Here is a 15,816-nt window from a genome sequence, read left to right on the forward strand (position 1 = left end):
TGTTATAACTGGGTGTGTAAGTGTTTGGCTCTTGAGAAATTCTTACTTTGCGGTGTCTTGTCCTTTTCCCCACCCATGATGTGTATGAGAATTAGTCACAGTTCTAGAGAGCTGGCCAACGTTGTCATTTTAGATATGTTGTTTTGAATGTTATTTGGGTGAGCACTCCCAAACTATCTCATCAAATTCGGCTCCAATTACTTCAGCTAAAGAGGAGAGTAAAAAGCCTTTTTTGTTTTATTGAAGAAACCAACATGTAGAATAAAGGCTGAAAAAAGCGTAAGAAAGGAAGGAGATGCTTTAGTTGCTGGACATCCTCTGAATGCCATTTACAGCAGAGATGCTCTGTGCATGCGTTTGAGACTGATGGTAGGGCAAGAACAGGAGGAGCTGACAGGAGGCAGAGATGATCCACTGTCTCCTCAGTGATCTGTGAGCATCAGCTGATGTTCCTTTCTGCCAGGGTGTAGGCAGATTTGCTCTACCAAGTGATATGAAATATCATCATCTTTTGATAGTTTCCGTAGAAGGTGAGGTTTTGAAAAGGCACAGATAGTGATGCTGCTTGCAGAGAGAACTGTTTGTTGTGTTAACCCCGCTGTGAAGCAAAGAGTTAGTCTCGTATTGCTGCTCTGTTCTGCGGTCTGATGAAGCACCCTGGATTTCAGGCTTGCATAACTGAGGCCTTTCACCAAATTTATCTTGAAAATTTTGGGCTGTTCTATTAAGGGCTTATTCTGTCACAAACAGTAGCGTGTTCAAAATACGTCGTATTATAGGAACTGCCATAATGGTAAAGTCTGTGATGTCTTGTAATGATTTTCTCATTTTTAACTTACGTGGAATATATATTGCTTCTGCTGTATGACTTACTTGAATACTCTTTACTTAGACTTCCTCAGATCATTTTTTTACTTCTGTTTTAATAAGTAAGCATAAGCAGTGAGAACTTTGTCCGTAGAGGGCTCTACACACTTAATTCCTTTTACATTAGTTGCAGTAACATTAAATCTGAACAAATAATTCTGTGTTCATTTGTTGCTTCTGTCTTAACAAAAAAACCCTGTCTTTGGATTTAGTGTTAGAATGTGGAAATAAGATGCTCTTGGTTTAAATGCCAGCCAGGTAGTTACTGACAATAGCAATGACTCTTTGTCACACCAACACAGAATTTTATCTTTCAAAAAAATCAGTAAACCACTGTGGAACTGTATTTTCTTTTGTGATTGTGTTGAAGAGCTTTGTGCTGATTAAAAAACATATAAAAAAAACATAAAGGAATCCTCCTTTAAAGGAGACTAGTAGTGTATAGTAATGCGTATTTCAAAAAAGTGTTCAAAAGAAAAAAACTTGATCTCCGTGGGGTATATTTCTTTCAGTGAAGACATATAACTCCCACTGAAGCATTAGTGTATGTGCATGCCTTGAAGGCAGAGTATGTTCTTAATGAGTAATTTAAGATGACCACTATAATGTAGCATCTCATGTTCAAATGCAGTGGTGCCAGAAGTAGGCACTTATGGAAGAGAAAGTCCCTATATAGGCTTCTTTAAGATTCCAGGGGGAATCAAAGCATAAACCAAACAAAAATAAAAAGGCAACTTGTGTCTGACTCTACTCTAAATAGCTTCCACAGGTGCAAGGAGCATCTGTTTGAATCATCCTTTTCCCTTGAAATGATATTGCACCGGTGATCTGTATTTAGAGAATTCCCAAATCAAATGACCAAACTGTTTAGAGAGACAGTAGTAGAATTTGATAACTTTTTTCCTCAGTAAATGACTTTATCATCTTAATTCAGAGAGCATCTGGTGTCTATAGACTGTTTGCTTTTCTTAACTAGGGGAACTTTTCTTAAACAAATGTTCATGTTTCAGTTTTCTTCTCTGGAAAATTTGGCTTGTGTTTTGGAAACATTTTCCCTGTTTAAACCCTGCCCTGCCAACATGACATCGCCTCATCCATTAGTCAAGATAGGGTTATCTTTCTAAAAGATAATCTCTGTATAAAAAAAGCTTTATGAAGCTTCAGACACAACTGAAAACTTACAGAAACTGTTGTGCAGGTTGCCCAGCCGGATGGTTGTAACGTTCCCTTCTGATTTAAAACTCCTTAAATACAGTAGTGTCCGAAGAAGGGCAGTGTCTTAGTAGAGCTCTAACCCTACAGTCGCTGGAGGATGCTGGTAGCTGTGCGTTTGCGTGATTTCGGTGACCAGCATCAAACCAAATTCAATTCCTTGCCATGTCTTAAGGAGACTCTTCACCAGTATGAATGGACTCAGAACCTCATTATTTAGGTTACTAGTAGCTTTCTTGCACTCATTTTCATGAGATTACAGACAAGACAGCAATTAATGGTAGGATTTTTCTTGCTGTTATCTCCAGAGAACGCTCCATCTGAGATGGTTGCTCAACTCAGCAGAGAGAAGTTTTCAGAATGTGTCTAACTATTCTCTACAAGAGGTGTTTGGGGTGACCTGTCAGGATGTGGTGGCAAGTTTCCTATCACATCCCATGCTGATGTGTTTTTTTCAGTGAATTTTGATGAGGAAAGCTGTAGCTGTGCTGCATATTAACTGAGGCATTAGGTGCCTAATAGGTCAACTATTCCCTTGTGAGTGTCCCACTTTCAGTCCTGACTCAAGTTGGGCAAAGACTAAACCATGAAGTTTAGTTCACTTTTATTTTTTCTCCTGGTTTCTTGCTGCCATATCCTAACAAATCTGAGTTGCTGATGCGTGGAAGAGAGGCTGTTGTTACAGGATTTGTGGTTCAGTGATTTCAGTGCTGGAAATCATGGAAGCAGACCTATCTCATGACAGTCCTGATTCATTACTGTAGCTTTCAATTCCAAATAAGTTTTGGTTAAAATAAATGATCTGGAATCTAAATTTAGGAAGTCAAGCTTTTCCTATCAAGTCACTTCGTGGAAAAGGAATCAAAGCAAATAATGGTCCCACCTCAGTGTCCAAGAACCCTTCAGGTACACATATGCTGAACAGTAAATCTAGTCACCAGTTTGAGCTGTCTGTAACTGGACAAAAGAGGAATGCTGCAGGCCATAAAAAGGTTCGCTAACAAAGCCAAGACTAGAAAATTATACTTTTCCTAGGCTACATTGTGGGACCACTTCTATAAAAGTCTGTGTTTCAAAACTGCTGAATTGAAAAGCTGAATTTGAGCTGTATCTGTGGTTCAAACTAGCATTAAAAGGTATCCATTTTTTACAAGATTCATTTTCTTGCCCGTTTCGGCCAAATGCTCCTTCTTTTTCTTTTTATATAGTATTTTAGGTGTTTTGTATAACATGTGATTGCATACACTTTGTGGGCTGAAAATGTTAATGTAAGTATTCATTCTCTGTAAAAGACTCTATGCACCTCCTTTTCTGCTTGTGTTTCCCCCTTGTGCATTTTATTTCAGCTCAAGACAGTTTTTAATTACCAGACTGTTTGTTTAACATCGGGGAAGGAAATTCTGAACCTTGTAAGCCCTCAAACACAGCAATCTTCTTTGACCATGAAACAAAGAGTTCACAATTACATTCAATCCACAAAGCTATATTATGTTAATTTTGCTTGATTTTGCTATCAGGATAGTAATACGAATTGAAGACTTCTTGATATTTAAAGCCAGTGAGGATCACTTAAAAACATTTAGAGGTTTTGCTACAAAAAAAGCTTTTCCTCTAAATAGTTTGTGTTATTTTTTGTGTGTATGTTCTGCTAAGCTATTTAAATATTGCATTTGAAGAACAGCTTTCATAGCTGATATCTGACTTTTTTTTTTCCTGAGGGCAGAGGTTTACTTTAACCAATATTTTGAACAGTTCTTCATGTATGTAAAAATTCATTTTCTCTCTTTCAGTTTTCCTACTTGGAGAAGCTGTTGTTGGTCCATGGAGCTTGGAGTTACAATCGAGTTACCAAGTGCATACTATATTGCTTCTACAAGAATGTTGTTTTGTATATTATTGAGGTAAGAGCAACTAAATAGATGGATTTTACAGTGCTTACTCCTCAAATCATCTCTTAAAAAAAAAACAAACAAACAAACTTATCCAAGTGGATTGAGCTGAAAGGACTGACATTTTTTTCCCCCATTTTTAACAACTGGAAATTCCATTTCCTTTCTCAGATGAAGTTAGTTCATTCGAAAATTTTAATGTTTGCAAAAGGAAAACTGAAGGTTTCAGTACAGTGAAGCCTTCGACATGAGATGTCAGGGACGAAGTTCATTCTTTCTGTGTAAATATTCTTATTGAAAGCTTCTTTGTATACATGGAAACATTTCAATTAGAGCTTATATTTATAAAACTTGAATTTGGGGCTAAAATTCAATCAAAAGTTCATTTAATATAATCCGGTAGAACTCTATAGGCAAATAATAAACTAGGCAAAAACTATAGCTGTCGCATCTAAACTATAAAGACCATAGCTTAGCTGGAACTTAAAGTAGTTTGCCTTGTTTTTTGGAAAGAGAGGACATAATTTTGCCCTACAATGGCAGCGAAATTATAAAATTAGATTACTTGATTTAATAATATTTAAAATCTAACTAACTGTGTTTTGAAAAATTAATTGCCTGAAGATGTCAAGTACTGAAACTGGATTTTAGATGGCTCAATACTGCTATGAATATTAATATATTACATTGCAGCCTGCTTACATAGAAATGTGGTTCTCATGCTTCAGGATATAGTTTTGAATTTAAGAAATATCAGGAAAGGATGTTTATCGTGTGCTAGTTATAGTTAGAAACACACAAGGAACTTGAACTCAGTGGATTGGTCACTTGAGTATCAAGTGGTCACTTGGTATAGCAATTTCCACATTGTTCATCAGTTTTATTTGTATATATCTATGTGTATGTATTAGGATTTCTACTTCTATCTACAATTAAGCAGACATGAATGAGGCTGACATAAGAAAATTAGAACATTTATAACTAGGCAGCTAGTTATGTTGTTTACAGGACATAGTGGGTAAGTAATGTTTTACTATTTAATGAATCATATCATGGTCAGTGTGTGTATGCCTGACTCCCTCAAGGGCCTGTTCATCTTTTATGCATTATATTAGGCTCCTAGAGAACAAGTACTCTCCACTAACTTGCTGTGCTAACAATTTCTGAATTAGCTGTTGGCTGTTATTTCAACAGACATTAGTCTGTTTACTGCCAGAGTTACGCTATACCATCAAAACAATAATGGTAGTGGTTTGCTATAGTAGATGAGAGCAGGATGGTTGAGTGATATACAGAATGCTAGATTTGTGAAATAATACAAGGAGTTGGTTTTTTTGTAAGTTTCAAGCATCTTAATCTTGACTGTATTCCAACTCTTTAGCCAGATTCATGTTCCTGAGATTTCACAGGTGTGTTCTTGTCCTAGTGTAGAACCCACCTTCACAGCTCTGACATGCATTTCACACGTTAATTAAGATTTGGTTCATTTGGTTACTTTCCGAAATAGTCTTTAATTTGACTCAGGCTGATCATAACTGATGTTTTCAGTAATAGTTTTTAAGTGGTGTTGGAGATGACAATAATACTCATTGTGCAAAAGAATTGCTGGGTTTTTTCCTGAATTGTTCAATGCTTAACAGCTTTGTGATTGCCTTCTAGGATTCTTTTCTCCATTTGAAAATTAGTTTTGAAAGTCCTGCTTCTTTTGCATTATAGCAGTGTCTTTGCTTCAGTTGCTATAGTCTGACAAGTAAATTAAGTTCAGCAGCAAATATTGTATGGTGAAATTATGCTTTCCCATGTGAGCAGCTGTGGAAGGGATTGAAGACAGGTGAAGGCCTCTGGGACCTCCAGCCTGAGGTAGCTTAATCATCTTACTATAGGGAGGAATTTTATTAGCCAGAGATATCACTATATGATATATAAAATGCAAGTCTGCTCCAAGAACATGAGGTCAGATGTCGTTTCCACTGTATGAGTCTGTGTTGAGTGCTTTCTGCATACGGTATTGAGGCAAGTGAGCTTTTGTGTCTCCTGATGTCCATGACTAAGGGTGGGAGTTGGTTCCATCTAACACAAGGGCACTGAAAAATGTGTAACGAGCTTTAGAGAATTTCCAAAGCAAATGGCCAAATTGTTTAGAGAGACAGTAGTAGAATTTAATAACTTTTTCCTCAGTAAAAGACTTTATCATCTTAATCCAGAGAGCATCTGGTGTCTATAGACTGTTTGATTTTTCTTAACTAGGGACATTTCTTTCTTAAACAAATGTTCATGTTTCAGTTTTCTTCTCTGGAAAATTTGACTTGTGTTTTGGATGCATTTTCCCTGTTTAAACCCTGCCCTGCCAACATGACATCGCCTCATCCATTAGTCAAGATAGGGTTATCTTTCTAAAAGATAGTCTCTGTATAAAAAAAGTTTTATGCTAGGGTTGATACAGACACGACTGTGAAAACTTACAGAAACTGTTGTGCAGGTTGCCCAGCCGGATGGTTGTAACATTCCCTTCTGATTTAAAACTCCATAAATACAGTAGTGTCTGCAGAAGGGCAGTGTCTTAGTAGAGCTCTAACCCTACAGTCGCTGGAGGATGCCGGTAGCTGTGCATTTGCGTGATTTCGGTGACCAGCATCAAACCAAATTTAATTCCTTGCCATGTCTTAAGGAGACTCTTCACCAGTATGAAAGGGCTTCAGATTCAGCCTTGTGCCTTGGTTAACCCTCTGCGCTCACGCTACATACAAGTTGGGAACAATTTTAAGCCTTATGGAGGTGAAGTGAGAGAAATCTTTTAGACCTGCAGCAATGTGAAAAGCTCAATTTGGTTTTAGTTCCCCTGGTGAGTTTGCTTCAGTAGTCGCCTTAAGGAACCTCCTGTCCAAAACTGTATAAAAATAGCCAAATTGCCTGGAAACTGAAAATGCACCAATTTTGGTATCCTAGGGATGGAGAATAGAGAGAGAAGAGGTCTCTAATTCCCTTCTTAATGTTACCCAAAGAAAGCTGAGTCGTTCTGTATTTCTGCTATGAGGCTCAGGAGCACTGATCAGTGCTGCTCGTGAAAGAGAAGCTTTGTGAGGGAATAAATCCTTCAGCCTGAGAGGATGGTAGTTGAGTGCCCAGCACTTCTGCACCGTTGCTTGTGCCTATGGCATGTTCCTGATTGTCTCCAATGCTCTGGACAAGTTAAATATTTTCCAGTACTTTCTGCTCGGATGTGTGGTGTACAGGGAATATTTTTTTATTATCATAATGAAACAGGGATTTGAACTTGAACTACTTTCTAAGTTAATCATCTAAGGGATTGTATTGAGTAAATATTTGTAGAGTCAAATCAAAGAGCACATTGATCAATATAACTGTCAGTTGTACCTTTGTTACTGTATCTGTTTTATTTCAGTGAAGCTTTAACACCTGAGGAGTAACTGTAGTTATTACAGTAAATGAGTTTTGCAGCAATGAAACACTGGGACTCATCATAACTTGTATTCCCTGATGCTTTCCAAATATCAGAGAGAAATAAGATGGTACTCAGGCTTAGCGCACAGAACATCTCGACACAACTTGCTGAGGCATATGTTAGGATTTAAACTGATGTTTAATTAAACAATGATAAATGCTTGAGGAGAACATATTGCTGTCTCCTTTCCTAGCATCTCAGCATTGCTATATTAAACTCCTAATACACTTAGAATTTCATCTTAACACTAATCACTCTTATACCAGGAGGATCCAGACTGTGGTGTCTCTGGAACCTTAAATTTCATCAGCTTTCCTTCACCTTCTGGGAAAAGTGGTAATTAAAATACAGAATTTGGGTTTTGGTGGGAGGTGAACTCAGGTGACTGGCATCATGGCTTTACTGCTAAGAGATGCTGCTGGGTTAAGGTTGGTGCTTACCTTCCTGCAATGGCTGACTTTTAGTGGAGAGACAGGGGCCTCAGGAACTGTTTTCAGCTATTTTGATGACAACTAAAATGTGTGCCCATATTGGGACAGTTTCACATGACTAGAGAGATAATGTAGTAGAAGGCAAGCCTTGTAGTGATTGCTAGGGAAATGGAGATAAGAATGTATTTTCCCTCTCCCTTGATTAAGTCTTCCTGATATCTTTTTAAGAGGTGAATTTTAAGTCATCAAAGTGATAAAAGACAGTGAATCCTGAGAAGATTTTAGTTTGACTTAAGAGCAGGAATCTTGATGTTGCTCTCCTTTCTCTGACCTGATCTCACTTTCCCTTTGCATTTCTTCGTCATTGTCCTCCTGCCATTCTCTTTATTTTCCCCCTTGATTTTTGAAAATACAAAACTCAATGAAATTTAAAGCAAAAGCAGAAAGAGAAGTGGGTCCTGGGAATTCAAGTCCTTTCAGTTTGATTCTCAGCCTGATTCTTTAGCCTTTGCATATGAATGCTGCCAAGGTTCCCTTGCTTGCTACCTCTCTGACCACAGAGGGGTACAGAATCAAGCCTTTCTGTCCACGGAGATGGTTGATAGACGAATTGCTGCCACTTATCTGCTCTGACTGGCCCTGCTGGGTCTGTTCTAACACTAGCAAGGGAATCTACATAGAAAGCTACCGAGATGGCTGCAGAGGTGAAATGTGAATATAAAGCCCCCTCTTTGGTGTCCATTCCTGTGTTTCCCATGTCTGGCTGCAGTTGCAATGTGCTCTTAAGCTGTTACTGAGGAAAGCCCATCATTCAGGACCATCCTGAAGCAGAAGGTCAGTGCCAGGGTTTTGGCTTTTAAAGATTTGACAGACAAATACCTGGGCATCATTACAAAACCTCATCTCATTCAGTTATTTATGAAGCTGGCTTTAAAATGAGTAGTGAAACAAAAGATCTGTTTCGCATCTGTTGGGAAGATATATTTCACTGGAGATGATATCGAGTTGTCCTGATGACATCAGAGCTTTGAAATATAGCTGATTTCAAATGTAAAAGAATACAGGAATGTTGCTTTCATGTCATGCTTGGAGAAGTAGAAACACAGCAAGATCAAAGGTGGTATCAGAAATATCAGGTAAGAGTTCAAGGCATTTGGGAATGGTTCTGTGGAAACGGTAGCATGGAAGATAGCTTTCAGGCCAACACAGTGTGCAGGAAGAATGTGCTCAGTACTTCACTGGAGCGTGTTGTTTATCTGAAACACGCTTAATATGAAGCACTCTTGTATTATATATTGCAGAATGTGCAGGGAGTGGAGGGAAATAAATGGTGCCTGTGTCAAGGTCTGGCAGTGCAGGGCCATAACAGAAATGAACGGCAAGCAGGAAGGGAAGAGTATAGTGTACATACCCTGATGCTGCATTATTTCTCTTCTGCCATAAGAATCCAGTTGTAAGCACGGATTGGAAAGCTGTTTCTTTGTGGAGACTGTAAGCAGTGTTAAACAAACAAGTTATGTACTAAAGAACAAAACGCCAGGGTTGTAGTTTCTCTTTTAGAGCTGAATTTTCAAATCTTAAAAGTTCCAAATAAACAATGTGTAGATAAACATGCTTTTAAATAATTGGTGATTTTGTGAGTCTAGCAAGGTCTGGTAATGAGAGCTGTGAAATGCCCCACGCACTTTGTGGTCAATAGCACGAGCTGCGCAAGCACCCATGAAATGTTGCTGCACGAGACCAGGAAAAAGAAAAATGAATGGTCTCATGCTTTCCTGTCAAACATGACAAGTATTTTTAAAAATATGGAAAGCAGACATGGGAGTTTTAGCCCTCTTATCCAAATGGCATGCAGAATTGAGTGTATCTGATATGATACTAAAAAATATACAGCTCTAACGCTTCTGTGTGCTTATCCTTGATTTATGTAATCTGACTTTTACCTACATCCCTGTGCCTTCTGTTTCCAATTGACTTTGCAACTCTGAGGGTTCAGCCAGGCAATAGAAAACCTTAAGCGTGGGGATTTTTGCAATAAGTTGAGGACTGAAATGCAATAACTGTTGTCATAAAAAGCAATTTTTTTAAAAGATAAGAGCAGTGTTTTCCCCCAGTGTTAAATTAAGAATAAGAACATCTGGTTGTAAAATTCTAACAGGGATAACAATAATATAGGCAGCTAGCTATCTTGTCATGCTTGTGGCTTCAAATTATTCAGTTTCCTGCTCAAATACTTCAAATGCCAGTAGGCATTTAGTAGTCATGACTTCTGTGTGCATATACTTGGTGTGGTAAGCTTGTAACAATGCTGTATCATGATGTGCGTGTGATTTCCATTGTATGTAATTTGGAACTAATCTGGCTTTTGAATTCTCACAATGAATGCATATCCTGAACAAGCAACTTACTCTCTGTAGACAGGTGCATTCAGATAGGCAGAAAGTGGGATTCAGTGTCCTTAAGGTTGATATCAGGTGTAAATTTAGGTTCCTGAGAGAAACCTCTGTAGTGTCCAGGTAGATAGCCTTTATGGATGCTCTGGGATCATAGAGAGCAGTATGGGACTAGCAGGTGTGCCACAGGACCTTCACCTGTCCAAAGCAGCAAAAGCAGGAGCATAATTAGTATGAGAGGTCTATGCTGAGATAACTGAATACCAAATCTTATCCAGAAAGTGAAGGAATCGGGGAGGGGGGGGAGGGGAGAGGCGGGTGGGTTGTGGTTTGTTTTTTTGTTTTGTTTGTTTGTGGGTGGTTTTTTTTTGTTTTTTTCATTCTTGTTGTTCATTTGTTTTTGAAACATGTAAAAATAAAGGAATCCAAACCACCAGCTTGGGTAACATTAATCAATTAAAAAGATTGCAGAATATTTACAGAAGTTATAGTACAGAACTTGTAGACCTGGAAAGCACAGTAATGGACACAGTGTGAGGACCAAAATGTGAGACTCAACACTATCTGTTGATAATTTTTGGAAAAACAGATTTTAAATGTGTGCTTATTTGCACTGTTTCTTACCAGCCTCATACACAGGTTTCACATGCAGAAGCAGAGGACCTGGGCAGCACAGAATGGTATCCCCTTCCTGTCCACCAAAAAAGCTAATCATAGGCTCCAATTCAAGAAAACATTCTTTAGTAGCAATAGTTACAGAAAACAGATCCTGCAAATAGCCTGCCAGACTTCTTGGAATATCATAAAATACAGTTGGCCAACCTAATCCAAAATTGTCCAGATAGAATTAGGATATATTTTTAAGAACAAAAAGTAAAGCACTTTCGTAGCTGATTTATAGTGCCTAGTTTATATTGCTCCCACTGGCAATTTTGTCCATATTTCAACTCCTGTGTTGCCTGAAGAAATTCAGAATTGTGTATAGACTGGTCTCACCAACTTTAGTCCATGATTGATTTCTTGTTTTTAGGATTTCTAACTGAGTATGTTAATCCCAAGAGTTTTCAAGGAATTAGTCACAAAGATAAACCCATGCTAATTTTCCTTTCTTTTTTAGTGCTGCACACTGCACAATGAATCATTAGAGAACAGTCCATCTTCCCTGAAAACTGAATTGACTCAACTGTTAAATGTTTTGATTTTTTTCAAAAGTGATGGAATGAGTACTAGCCTTGTTCTGACTTTCTATGAACACTGACTTGATTAAACCCTACAACCAACACAGCTTATAATTTTTCAACATTCCAAATATTATACAATGATAAATTAGGTTCTTTAGCGTGGTCTCCAGAATCTCTAGGTGAAACACCTACCAGGTTCAACATGCACCGCAATAGACTACTTCAAGAAGATATATACTGTGATATTTTATTGGGCAGGTATTATGTTCAGAATGCCTGGATCCATTTTTTCTGTGCATTTATATACATAAGGGATGTATGACAGACACAATATTTTTTTTCTCTGTGAAATATACACTTAATTTGATGTGAAAAAAAATCTTAATTTCATATTTGGAGGGTTTATAACAAAGCAATAATAATCCTTTTCTCTGAATTTGAGAAATGTGAAACATTAAATGTGGAACAGTAGCCATCTCCTGAGCTACGTGTTCCTCAAAGCCAGAATCCTGTCATCAGTAAATGTTTTTTCAGTTTAACTATGTCACCAGTGAAAATGCAAGCTGATGTTTAGAAGGGAGTAACCTAATGTGAGGAGTCTTTTAAGAGGAAAGCTAAACCTGTATTATGAAACTTAAGAAAACCCAAACCTAGGGTTTTTTCCATCAAACAAAACCAGCTTTGAAATTCAATAGTTTATTGTTCTTCATTTAAACTTCATTTTCTTTCCAAAAGCTAAAAGTTTTCAAATTAAATATAACTCTTCTTCTGGCTTTGAATAGTAACTTGAAAAACATTGACTGCTCCGACTCAGTAATGTTGGATAACCCATTGTTTTAATAAAAATAAAGGGGAACGGATCCTACTTTCCCATCCACCTAGGCCTATTCAGTGCATATGGCATTACGTGTGGGTACAGAGAAGGCCAAATTTAAAAATCTGTGTGAATGTTAAAAGTGCATTTTTTTTAATGCTAGTAGAAAATAATTTTGCCATTTCACTCGGATAAGCACTAATGATAAAAATACCTCTATCCAGTTTCACTAATTAACCACTAGAGATTGTTTTATTTGGGATTTTGGGATTGATTTATTTTGGGATATAAAGGGCATCTGTAACCTAGTTTAAGTGCACGTACAGGATTTAGAATAAAATGTATTTTGTGTTTGTGAAGGAAAGAATCTAGAATGTAGGTTTGGAGTTTTTGTTTACCAGAGTTCGAGGTCTTGAACCAAAATTTTTAGCACAGCAGGGTGAGGTAAAAAATACACCATGTCTTCCGTGATCAGTCCAGTCCCCAGTGCAAATGTGGAGCAGCATTGCCATCATTTTCAAATGTACTTTTACAGCCTCTTCTGCTGTAAAATCACTTCAGTGGTTTGACTGTGTTTGACTCATGGGATATCTGCCCTGTAAGGAGCTAGAGCTGTGTGGCTGGGGACAGGAGTACAGGAATTGTTATCACTCAGTGCTCCTGAGAGGCTCCCTTCTTGTATGGGAATCCTGCATCGCTTAATTGAGCCGGCACTAGGACGTGTTGGACTGTGTGATAGCCGTTATATTTACTGTGTGCTTTGAATAACCTGTCCCAAACAGGTTATTTTTTTTACATATGTACTGAGATGCTGAGCAAAACACAGATAGCTTTGACTGTTCATAAGCTTTTGGTTATTTGTATGCTCTAGAGAGCATGTCATTGCTTTTATATCTCCTTGCTCTTTTCGACAAAGTCATTTAGAGCATATTAAAATGCACTAGAAATAGCAAATCGTGCTACCTAGTGATAGTATTACTTCTGAGTTACACAGTCTATTTTTCTGAAGAGATGTCAAAAATGAGTCAGTTGCAACTTCTTGCCCCCTAGATTTTCTATTGACATTCCTTAACATTTCCCGTTAGTTCTTGTCTTCACTGCTACTTTGAACCTGATTATTTTCTTGAACCACTGCAACATGAATGCGACTACTCTGAAGTAAGGGCATCCTGGACTAATATATTTTTTTAGTATTTCTGAACCAGGATTGACTGTTGACTGTAACTGGGCCTGTGTCTGACAAGGGAGAAGAGAATCAGGACCAATATTTAAAGGCTGAGACCACCATAATCTTAACCTGTGTTTGTGGTTATACTTGCATGTTGAATATAAACATCAGTATAGTCAGCAATCATGGGCTTAAGCTAAAACTCCAGAACTATACCTCAAAAAGCACAGGGGCCCATTCCATGAAGAAGCAAGAGCTAAGTGGTCTCGATGTGTGTTCGTGTTACAAGTCCGGTTCTGCCCTACCAAGACAAAGACATGGATAACCACTGATGACTTCATGCTGTCAGAAGAATGAAGGAGGTCAAAACTTGGTCTGCTGGTTTTTAAATGTGACAAAATTATTTTGCTTGCTTTCTTCTTGCTGGATTTCTTTGCATTCATGTAAAAGCAATTAAGGATTTGGAAAGCAAGAAGATGGAATATATATTAGCCTTAGCTGTATCAAAGTTCTGCAAGGTTTCAGTGAAAGTCTATATATTTTTGTATGAACTATATAAATACTATGTATGTAAGATAAGAAATGTAATACTACATGTTCTCATCCAAAACCAAATAACGCTACCTTTATTAATAGATGACAGTGCAGGTTGATTTTACTCGTGTTAACTAAAATATGTCGACGGCTCGGTAGCAGCAGAAGCATAAGCCATTGGTAACCAGTAACACCTGAACCTCTCAGCATTATTTGTAATGATGGTTCCTGTCAAGTTCAGTTTTGATAGAAAAGTGAGTCTCCCCTTTGGGTTTACTAACAGTGTCTTGACCTTTTCTTCCTTTCATTGCCAAGGAGTGACAGGTGTCTGGAGCAGCTAAGCAATATGACAGTCAGCCTGTTCTTTGTGTCAGCTGGCATTCATTAGCATTAAAAATGACATGTGGTTTTGTACTAATCAGAAATGTGTTTATGCCCATTCATACATCCTGCTTCATGGACAAGATAGGGATAGACTACTGAGTTGCTTTACTTTCTCCTGTTTTTCTTGTGCTTAGTGTTGTGATTGAATATGTAAATGTATGAAGTTTAGGAAATGTCAAGATGTGACTTCCATAGTGGCATCATTAATCCTTGTTTGCCTGCTGCAGTCTGCCTTGGTGGCACCACGCCATGCTGTGGCAGTGGATCCAGCAGCTCTCTGCACTGGGAGCTTTGTGCAGTGCTCCATTAAAAAGGGCAGTCTGATCTTCATATCTCCCTAGAGGTGGGTTCTTTTTCCTGCTTTCTTCCCAAGGCACTAGTGTTTGCACAGCTGCGGGATGAGCTCTTTAAGGTTAGAGTTCAGCCAGATCATGTTCCTGATGCACACAGGAGCTCTTGGACGAGAGGTGGGACCAGCTCTTCTGCTAGCAATGTAGATCTTTGCCAGACTTAAGTGTACGTGTGGTTTTAGTAAGCTAGGGTGGGAGCTTTTGCTTGTGTATCTGCGGAAAAGACAAAAAATTTTTTGAGGTAGAGCAGATGAAGGGTGTGAGTTGGTGTTCATGATATCCGTAGTGATCTCATAGCGTAGCTGCTTTGGGACTTATAATCAACCAATTTTTCCCCTTTTGAGCTGTCTGGGTATCTGTTACTCTAAGATGTCCAAAACGTAGAGTTGGGGAAGAGGAAAGGAAGTTGAGAAGTGGTAGTTGATCCCAAAGGCACATCTGAACAAAAAACCACTTTGCTCTGTCTGTCATGTGTTGTTCATGTGCGTAAGGAAGCTATGATTTCTCAAAAACAGAATACATTGGAGACCATAATTATAACAGAATGTATGTAAAATTACTGGATTTTATGGTGTGCGATTTGTGGTATATGGCGGGCGGGCATCTTTAAAAATGTGCATTAGGCCATCTGGGCAGCAAGAAGGCGCTGGCTCGTGCTGTAATACAAGGTATTCCTGCAACGGAGGAGTGATAAAACGATAACAGTGAAAGTCCTGGCAGACTTTGCTTCTCTGGAAGCAGTTACTATGATTTTTCAAGCAGTTCCTAGTTTATGTTGAGTTGAAATAAGAAGATGGGAGCAGTAAATCTAGGGGAAGAAGCAGGAATATGTTACCTAAAAACAGGATAGCATGAGGACAGTGATGCGAGATGAGCAAATTACTATTTTCGAGTTGCCCAATATTGCTGAGAAAGCAGTCTAGGGAAGGCATGAGAGAAAAGCTAGAACATATAGATTTCCAATCTTAATCCATATTTTAATGTGTTCGGCTTTTGACTACGTAAAGTAAAGCGACAAGTAAGCCTGGCAAGCCCTCCGTTCTTGGGCATGGTGAAGAACAGGGAGTGTAGGCTGGTGGTCTGCAAAGGGTCTCTGTAGACTTTGTAAAACCCTCTGGTTGGGCAGGGGA

General features: G+C 38.4%; 1 protein-coding gene across 3 annotated transcripts in view; it reads left to right on the forward strand.

Moving 5' to 3' along the window:
• Positions 1–15,816, forward strand: part of ATP8A2 (ATPase phospholipid transporting 8A2) — a 350,180-nt gene that overhangs the window by 198,482 nt on the left and 135,882 nt on the right. For all 3 annotated transcript variants that reach the window (XM_086613205.1, XM_086613213.1, XM_086613221.1), the window contains one exon: positions 3,870–3,980. In XM_086613205.1, the coding sequence (XP_086469331.1) occupies positions 3,870–3,980 (111 nt within the window). The remainder of the gene's footprint in view (positions 1–3,869; positions 3,981–15,816) is intronic.

The sequence above is a fragment of the Tauraco erythrolophus genome, chromosome 1 (assembly GCF_009769465.1).
Source record: "Tauraco erythrolophus isolate bTauEry1 chromosome 1, bTauEry1.pri, whole genome shotgun sequence".
Classification (NCBI taxonomy): domain Eukaryota; kingdom Metazoa; phylum Chordata; class Aves; order Musophagiformes; family Musophagidae; genus Tauraco; species Tauraco erythrolophus.